This window comes from Arachis ipaensis, chromosome B9 (assembly GCF_059453495.1).
Source record: "Arachis ipaensis isolate K30076 ecotype BB chromosome B9, ASM5945349v1, whole genome shotgun sequence".
NCBI classification, from domain to species: Eukaryota; Viridiplantae; Streptophyta; class Magnoliopsida; order Fabales; family Fabaceae; genus Arachis; species Arachis ipaensis.
The window spans coordinates 148953788-148962820 of record NC_142444.1 but is presented as its reverse complement, the minus strand read 5'-3'; the positions used below and the strand labels follow the sequence as shown (position 1 = coordinate 148962820).

The following is a 9033-nucleotide window of genomic DNA, read 5'->3' as shown; positions in this document are numbered from 1 at the left end:
AAATGAAGAGAGATGGCTTTGAGATTGACACTGATTGCGCCAATATGGTTCTTTCAACTTTTAGCACTCATGGTAAGCACATGAAAATGGTTTCCTAGCTTAAGAAGATGAGAAGCTCAGGCATCTCATTCAACTCCTCAATCGACAATGGCAACTCATTCAGGAGGTAATCGACAGGAAAAATGGTTTCTGGACTTAAGGAGTTACTGAATTCTTGTGTGATTTTGGAGGAGGTAATGATGTGGAATTCATCGGATGTTAAATTGGATTTGCATGGGTGTCATTTGAGTTCATCCTATTTGATTATGCTGCTTTGGTTGAAGGAGATATGACAGAAAAGAAGAAGGAGAACAGTGAAGAAGAAAGAGAATGACTTCTAATGGTGGACACAACTATTAACCATCTCAGAGACTAAATTGAATTAAATAATGATAATAACCACATTATATATAGCTATTACCTGTTTATTGTGGCATCTCTTTATTCACGTCATCATACCGTTAAAGAATATTCTTAAAAAATGTTTTAAGGACGATTGTGAATTACTTTTGTTAAATTCAAAAATAATATTAAAATCATTACAAATTTAAGAACAACTATGAAATTTGATTGCAAGTTCAAAGGCCACTTTAAATTTAAGTCATTAATGTGAGTTATCTTCCACGTCCGTGTATAAAAATTTGAACACAATAATGAAAGTTTATATTATTAGATGAACTTGATTTTTTTATTTTTTGATGAGTAATAAAAAGTTTCGATCATGATGTTTAACGACACTTATATAGAATAAAAGAGATACACAGGAGTAGTCTCAACCTAATAAGAAACAAAAAATACACTATAATTAAATATAATTGTAAAACTTTATAATAATGAAAGCATTTTATAACTCCATTATCCCTTCCTTTTTACGTGTATGCTTTTGGATCATTGCATGATTATCAGTTTATCACTTCTCTAGTTGGATTCCTTTCAATCATTTCAGAATATTAATCATTATTTAATGCAACAAAGAAATTAAGAAATAGTAATCCAAATTAAATTAGGGTAGTTACATATAAATTAGGTTTAAACACAGTGGAACACTAGCAGTTGTAAGCTGTAACCAACAACCACAAACCAAATTATTGTTTCATTCAGAAGAGAAAAAAGAAAAATTTTCTCTCTTTTTCTTTTTTTTTTTCTTTTTGTTCTGCCTCCGTTGATTAAATCTCAGCCGTTAATCTTTTCCCCACTCCTATTCGGACTCCGTCATCGCCGCCGCCAGAATCCATGGAGGTGCGGTCCAACTCCGCCGCCGAGAACCCGTCCGCCGCTTCGCCGCCGCCGAATCGCCATCGTCCGAGTTCCGCCGTGCCACCGTCAAAGAAGCCTCTCGGTTCTCCTCAACCCGTTGATACCACCTCCGTGTCGCAAAGGTTTATTAGAATCAGTTGATGAGTTCTTTGTCCTCTCTTTCTTAAGTCTTATTACTGTTTGATTCTCTGGAAAAGACGAGAAATCTTTGAAGATTTGTACTTTTTCCTAATCAAATTGGAAAAAGGAAAAGAAAAGAAACTGTAATTTGGTGGTGCTTTTGAATGTCTTCTTTATGGAAAGTGGATTCGGATTTAAATTTTGTTTGGAGTTTTAACTATTCACGTATGAAATTGACGCATGAATATTATACTCGTACTTAATATATATAGTTTCTATATTTAGTGTTTTTCATATGTATTGTTTTTGAATTTTAATGGTTTTTGTTTGTTTTGATTTTTGCAGACTCCAGAAGGAATTAATGGCTCTCATGGTATATCTCATTTTGCTTGATTTATTTATTGGGGATTGGTCTTTTCTTTCTTTCTTTCTTTCTTTCTTTCTTTCTTTTCCCACTTTAAATATTAATCAGAAGAAGGAATCGGTTATAGAATTGATCCATATGCAATTTGTGTTGATTCTCCAGTTGCTAGTATAAACTTATGGTGCATGTGACTGCAGGTGCAGTATAGGGCTACAAGAATGCTTAATTTGGTTGTGAAATATATTAGGACTTAGGGTGATACATGCCATTGTTGAGTAAAACATGTGACAGTTGCAGCAAAACAAAAAAAAAAGGAAAAAAAAAAGGGGGGGGGGGGTGATTGTTAGCTTCCTATATCAGTACCCTTTCCCTTTTTTGAAAACTTTAAGAACAAAAAAAGTATAGTGACTTTCAGGTATTTACATATTCATGATTTTTGGTGTTCATTCTATTTATCCACATCCTGTTTTCATTCAATAAGTGTTGATCCATACAATGAAAAAAATAATCAGGTTTTAGTGCTATATTCTGACTTGTTAAAATTCTGTGTATTATTTTTCCTTTTATAAATCAACCTACTAAGGTGGGAAGTAATGTAAAATATGCTGTTGTCAGCTATTCTCAGTTTCTTAGAATATGCTTCAAAAGCCTATACATATTCCCGTGGAAACAATAGCTAACTTCTGTAATTCAATCTTAATGCTATTGAATATTGATAGTGGCATAGTGCTATAGATGTAATTGATTGTTTGAAATTGTGTTTAGCTTTTTAAATCAGCATCTATAATAGGGTGGGAAATTGTGTAAAATATGCTGCTGGATATCCTTGGATCTTTTTAAGAAACCAACCTGTTATGCTTGCCATCGTCTTATACTCACTTAATTTGTTATCATCGTCTCACAAGCACTATAATGTTGATGGTTATTTTTACTTGCAGATGAGTGGAGGTGATCTCGGAGTATCTGCTTTTCCTGATGGTGAGAGCATTTTTACATGGATTGGCACAATTGAAGGTGGAAAAGGAACTCTATACGAGGGTTTATCTTATAAACTCTCCCTACGTTTTCCCCTGGAATATCCTTTTAAGCCGCCTCAAGTGAAGTTCGAGTCGATGTGCTTTCATCCAAATGTTGACCACTTTGGCAACATTTGTCTTGATATCCTTCAGGTATTCATTAACTTGAAGATCCAGATTTGGCTCCAAGGATTTGGATCTACCATTTTTTTATTATGGATGCCTGGATACATGCTGCATATATATAAAGAGGAAAAAAAATGTCAGCTTTTGTTGCATCTCCATACAAAGATCGTTTAATGTTTCGAACCAATCTCAATCTCTCAGCTAATGAATGTTATATTTTTTCTCTTCTGTAGGACAAGTGGTCTTCAGCTTATGATTGCAGAACTATTCTTCTATCAATTCAAAGTCTGTTGGAAGGTCTGTTATTCTCCCTATTCAAGTTTTGCATTCACATTGAAATTTGTTGCTTGGCTGAGCAGTTAACTTTTGAATGACAGAACCTAACCTGGAGAGTCCTCTAAACAACTATGCTGCAGCACTTTGGAATGATAAGGAAGGTTGAACACAATTTAAACTCCCAACATTAAACTTTTAATTGTTTGTTATTATTGTTGCTCCTAAGTTATGCTTTATTAGAGTATATGTTGAGTTTTGTTGAATGCATTTGTAATTGGGGCCAATTGGATATGTTTTATGCAGATTGCAGGAGAATGATTCACAAACAATATTTTGCTGGAGAAGCACTTGAAAGATGACTGATACATACAGATTCATAGCTTGAAGAAAAACTATGAAGCCGATAAATTTGGCATTTTATTTTTTCAATTTGCTTTGATATTGTATCCTGAAACTATGGAAGTTCGGGTGTCCTATGAATGTGATTTGATGATTTTGTGATTTGATGATTTTCTGTATAATAGATGTAAAAATTTAATGACCAAAGTGGAATGATACATACAATGGCACCTTGGAATTATATTTTCTTAAATGTAATATTCTCTTTTTTGGGTGGTCGTAGAACAATTAACCTCATGTTTGAATATCGGTTTAATTACTCTGCTGGTCTTTATAGTTTTATCGAGTTTTTAATTCAGTTTTTATACTTTTTTCTTTTCAATTGAGTCCTTGTACCATATTAGATTTTATAATTAAGTTTCTGCCGTCACAAAAACATTAGAATTAATACAAAATAGAATATTTATTCAAGTATTAGGCATATTTATTTTGCTTAACAGAATATTTTGTGAATTTTAATATTTTTTTAACGGCAGAGACTTAATTACAAAATCTAATATGGTATAGAGACCCAATTGAAAAGAAAAAAAAAATATAGAAATTTAATTGATAATTCAATAAAATTATAAAGACCAACAGAGTAATTAAACCTTTAATATATATTGATTAGTAAGTTTTCATATAGGTCTTAAATTCTTATTAATCAATTATGACAAAGATAACTCTTTATATTGTTTCTTTTAATCTTTCAATAGACAAACTTTAAAAAGGAAAAGCTTTGCCAATAAATTCTTGCCTTTAAGGCTCTAACATAATTCTCTTTAATATTTGTTGGGGGTCTCCGCCAATTTTGTGACTTATATTTCACTAATAACTAATTTGCAAAGTTAAAATCAAGTTACTAATATTTCATACTATGAATATATCTCAAATTGTGGATATGTAGCAACTCTTGCTTGGGATAAAGTATACAACTTTGGCGCCACATTTTATATTTCATAGTTTCCGAACAACCATTCTTCAAAACAATAAAACATTGGATTGATAACTAACGAGATTCAAACCTTTCAAGCAGTTGAATAATCAAGTTACTTTTGAATTCTTTATGTGAGGAAATAAATACACCACTTTTTTACATATTTAATTTGGAAAATGCACAACAAAGAGAAACTTTAAAGTTTCATGAAAATATCAGTCCAAGCCAAAAATGCACATTAAGAATCTTGCTCAAGGACACGGACGAAATCACAAAAATGTTTTTCATTACTTTAACAGCTCTGGAACATTAACAATTTCGATAGCTTCATTTCGCCGAACTATTCAGAATTTACAAAAATAGCTAACAATTCATACATTTTGTGCAGCATCTGTTGGCAACTCTCCTGCACTCTTTGCAGCAGCCAACCTTTCTTCCAGTGCTCTTGCGCCTCTTTCCCTACAAGAAACAACAACACTCGCAGTTATGAGATTTTTCACCTAGTTTAGTTACTACACTAATGACTGCAATTAACTTCTGAAATTGACTAAAAGTCTAAAACAAATAAACAGTGCTTCTCACAGCTTTTTCTCTTCTCTTCTAGCTTGAATAATTTTACTAGCAAGCAATACATTACAGCCAGAATTTAAAGGCAGATCCTGTAAGCATCTGTGCTTACAAGGGTAAAGCTGTGTACATCTACCCTCCTCAGAAATTCACTAAGTGAGAATCTTGTGCATTTGTTTGTCCTTTTTTCTTATACACAACTAAGAAAATTTGAACTAAATCAAAGCATTGTGAGATTACCGTCTCCTAGTTGCCTCAATGGAGTCAGAACCCGGCAAAGGTTCAGCTCCTAGGGAGTAGCCTTGAGCATCATTAGATGCACTGGATCTTCCACATAGCATTCGATGAAATATTGATGCAATAGGGTCTATAACTGGCCTACAAGGAAGCAAAAGATATAGATGATCAGAGGTTGCTGAGACTAAGACTAAGGAACTTATAATTTATCATATATGATGGTCAAAATATAACTCTAATTTACCTTAAAATCTCGGGGAAAAATGTAGAGAATGCAAAATCCTCGCTTGGGTCACCCCTATACTTTGTTTCTGATTTCCTCTGCCAGTATCTAAGGTAAATCCAGCTCATGTATGTGCCAAATATTATAGCTGGAAGATATGACATTGCCTCCAGCGTGAAGAAGCTCGTAGCAATAGAACACAATACATTGATAGACGGCAACCACTGAATAGAAATGGAAGTGGGGCATTTACATAAAACTGATGTTGCTGGAAAGCAATGCATTATAACCAAAGGAACAGGTTTAGAATAACAAACCTTCATTTTTATCTTAAGGGCTGGAAGTTCTTGATCTGGTATGATTTGCTTGATGCCGACCAACAAACCGGATATTACCCCATGAAATCCAGAAAGTGGCATATAACTAGAACATTGCAAGGGTATTAGATCTACAGAAATGGATCAAGGAGCAAATAGTACACAGAATGTCTTACATAATGCAGCAGACAGCATATTTATATAAAGAAACTTCAAGACCTGAAGGACCTACAAAAATAATCTTATTTCACAATTTCAATTTTCTGCTTAATGAATACTGCTGGAAGGATGGTCTTCTAAATGTTGAACCTAAAAGAGACTACGTAATCAAGCTTCAAACAGTCTATTTAGCTTCTAACAAAAAAATCGAGAGTCTAAATGCAGTGTAAGTGTGGAGAAGTGGAAAATCTTACAAGAACAAAATAAGTTCGATAATAGTATGAGCAACTAACAGAAAATATCATCCCAGATAGTACGATGATAATGGATTTTAAATACTTACAGGTAAGTCTCCTGCGTCTTAATGTAGTATAAAGAAATAGCAGTGATGAAAATACACACAGAAGTCAGAACGTTAACTATAAAGATAAACTTTATGAATTCCCTAGGACCCCAAACTGGTTCGAGCAGCTTCCCAATGAACAGAAGACCAAGGGTGTTGACCACTACCTATAAAATAATATGAAATTGAATGTTAATTGTGAGATTTTCCTTAATGCAATAAACAGATTCAGGATATACAATGAAGAAAATATAGAAACTTAATTTGAAGGAACAGTAAGCCCATACCCCATATATAGATTGTTCAATGTAACCAGCTGTAATAAGGTTCCAGCCAAATGGGATTGTCCTGCAAAATGAAACCAACAGGTAAGTAACTTCCAAATAAAAAAACTCTAATTATCAGTGGTGTGAATTTCAATAAGGTGTGAATTTCGTATTTTTCATGGTTTGAATCCTTGCAAGCATTGAAAGGACAATAACTCTACACTAAGCACGCCTGCAGTAGATTGAAGTCTATCTATTTACTACTTCTATGAAGAGAACTTCATCATGACAAATGCGAGGAAAGGTACCTCTCAAATCAAATGCAGATGTCCAACACAAGACACAAACACCAATAGTTGAAGATGCAAATTTGCCGAATGATTTTAGGGTCACAAAAACAAGCAATTATCCACAAAAAAACGCAACACTCAACAAGAAAACTTAGTTGATGATGCTTCCACAATACTATCCAAAATTTGAGTTGGGATCGATAAACAGGAAACAGTAAGCATATCAAGTAAAAAGCACTTTACAATTGTAATAATAACACATTGACATTTTACCAAACAGATTGCGGTCAGAAACAATGAACTAAGTAAAAATAAACTATGGCTCAGAAACAGTGTGACTTGACTAGAAAGACTGAGACTTCGATGCATATACACGAGAGCATTTATGTTTGTTTGGATCAATGAATGAGAGACCTTGCAGGAATGAGAGCGACGTAGGTAACGGCAGAGGGGAAGACGGTAACGACAATGTGAGCAGCAACGAGCACCACAACGAGGCCTTTGCAGAGACGCGTGAACCCTGACATCGAGAACGGGCTTGCGCCCTAAAAACCGATTGCAATTGGAATTCAAATTGGTGAGTGTGAGAAAGAATAAAAAAGAACGAAAATTGAAAGCAAGATCTGATTTTGATTCTGATCTCAGATAGAGAGAGAGGGAATATACCCCTGAAACTGAAAGTGGAAGCGGTTGAGTAGTGCTCATGAAGAACGAATGAGAGTGAATGTGATGAAGAGATTCAGAAGAAGAAGAAGAAGAAGACGACGAGATTCAGATTTGAGAGAGAAGAAAAGGTAAGTTGCAAGGTGTGGGAATGGTGTTTATGCTACACTCTCTTCTTCCTTACTCCTTAATTCATTCCATTTATGAAATTAATAAAATTTGGACTACTTGAATTGAGTTAGTCAAACTTTCTAGAATAGAAAGGTCATGATTAATACTTTTATTAATATTAATCAACACATTACATTAATATTTTATTTTTAGTAGATATTTATATGTAATTATCTTTATATGAAATTAATATTTAAAAAAATATCATCAAGGGTCAATATCTTCTGTTAGAGTTTTTAATTTAACAGAATTTTGTGTGATCAAAGTTAATAATTTTTACACATACCATAATTTCACTTTTAACTCAGAATTATCATACAACGCAAGTTCTTCTCTATCCTTTTCTCTTGTCATTACCTTCCTGAATCATGGCAGAAAGTGGAAGAAATTTGATTTGTTCTGTTTCTTTCAGTAATGAAAAGAGAAATGATGTAATACAATTGTCAAAGAAGAATATACATGGGCTATTCACAACTGCATTAATAGTTTGGTTAAAATATTTTTTGTTGATAAATCATTTTCAATCAGAATCATTAATGGAGCGTTTAAAGCAATTTGGGGGAGACCAGTAGGGTTTCGAGTAAAGGAGATTGATCACAATCAATTCTAATTCTTCTTCGATAACTAGTGAGATGTTATGAGAATTGAGAGAGACTCCTTATGATTCTTCAAAGACTATGCTCTCCATGTCCAGTATTGAAAAGAGGGGGTGTGCAATGAAAAATAACTAATCAATGAGATACCAATATAGGCCTAATTTTGGGGGTTTTAAGACGTTGGAGGTTGCTCGAAAGCTTGGTGAAGAGCTCGGTAAGGTGATGGATGTGGATTTGTTTGTTGTTAAAGGGAGAGAGACACATATCATCAAAGCAAGGGTGGTTATTGATGGAAATTGAGCTGTAAAAGACTCTCTTAAGGTCGTTGGTCCTAACAAGTCTCTAATTGGAGTGGCGGTTCGATATGAAAGACTAAGGACGGTGTGTACATATTGTGCCACTATAGGCTATGATCATAAAACATGTGTTGTATTTTGGGAGGATATAAAGATAAATATGTTAAGGGGGGATAAGATAGGAGAATGGATCAGAGCTGATCAAATTGGTATATGGGTGGGGAGACTAAGGAGGATAAAGGGAGAAAGGAAAAAAAGAGCCTTCAAGCGAGTCAGCCTCTTTGCAGAAAGAAATCGCTCCCAAAATTTCTTGGTAGATAGGTTTTTAAACTTTAGTGTCAAAGACAAAAAAAGGTAGGATCAAGGAGTAAAGAGTCTTGTCAAGAACAAAA

The 9033-nt window shown here is 33.9% G+C and overlaps 2 protein-coding genes across 2 annotated transcripts; one reads left to right on the top strand and one right to left on the bottom strand.

Moving 5' to 3' along the window:
* Positions 1 to 799: 799 nt before the first annotated feature.
* LOC110266292 (uncharacterized) lies at positions 800 to 3825 on the top strand. Its single transcript, XM_088500151.1, has 6 exons — positions 800 to 1418; positions 1762 to 1789; positions 2719 to 2949; positions 3156 to 3219; positions 3300 to 3359; positions 3502 to 3825. Exons 1-6 carry the CDS (start codon positions 1273 to 1275, stop codon positions 3555 to 3557), a joined length of 585 nt encoding a protein of 194 aa, XP_088356277.1. The 5' UTR covers positions 800 to 1272; the 3' UTR covers positions 3558 to 3825.
* A 954-nt stretch (positions 3826 to 4779) lies between these two features.
* Positions 4780 to 7822, bottom strand: LOC107619211 (rhomboid-like protein 19). The gene is made up of 8 exons (XM_088500028.1): positions 7582 to 7822; positions 7330 to 7460; positions 6647 to 6707; positions 6360 to 6526; positions 5858 to 5963; positions 5562 to 5764; positions 5321 to 5458; positions 4780 to 4972 (listed from the first exon to the last, which is right to left on the bottom strand). Exons 1-8 carry the CDS (start codon positions 7618 to 7620, stop codon positions 4885 to 4887), a joined length of 933 nt encoding a protein of 310 aa, XP_088356154.1. The 5' UTR covers positions 7621 to 7822; the 3' UTR covers positions 4780 to 4884.
* Positions 7823 to 9033: the final 1211 nt, after the last annotated feature.

Bases quoted from the DNA above. Each gene is read 5' to 3' on its own strand.
- LOC110266292 (XM_088500151.1), top strand. From the start codon at position 1,273: ATGGAGGTGCGGTCCAACTCCGCCGCCGAGAACCCGTCCGCCGCTTCG. The intron at 2,950-3,155 runs GTATTCATTAAC...TCTCTTCTGTAG, and splicing joins TTTGTCTTGATATCCTTCAG to GACAAGTGGTCTTCAGCTTA. The intron at 3,220-3,299 runs GTCTGTTATTCT...TTTGAATGACAG, and splicing joins AATTCAAAGTCTGTTGGAAG to AACCTAACCTGGAGAGTCCT.
- LOC107619211 (XM_088500028.1), bottom strand. From the start codon at position 7,620: ATGAGCACTACTCAACCGCTTCCACTTTCAGTTTCAGGG. The intron at 7,461-7,581 runs GTATATTCCCTC...ATCGGTTTTTAG, and splicing joins TTCCACTTTCAGTTTCAGGG to GGCGCAAGCCCGTTCTCGAT. The intron at 5,964-6,359 runs GTAAGTATTTAA...GCAATGTTCTAG, and splicing joins AAGACGCAGGAGACTTACCT to TTATATGCCACTTTCTGGAT.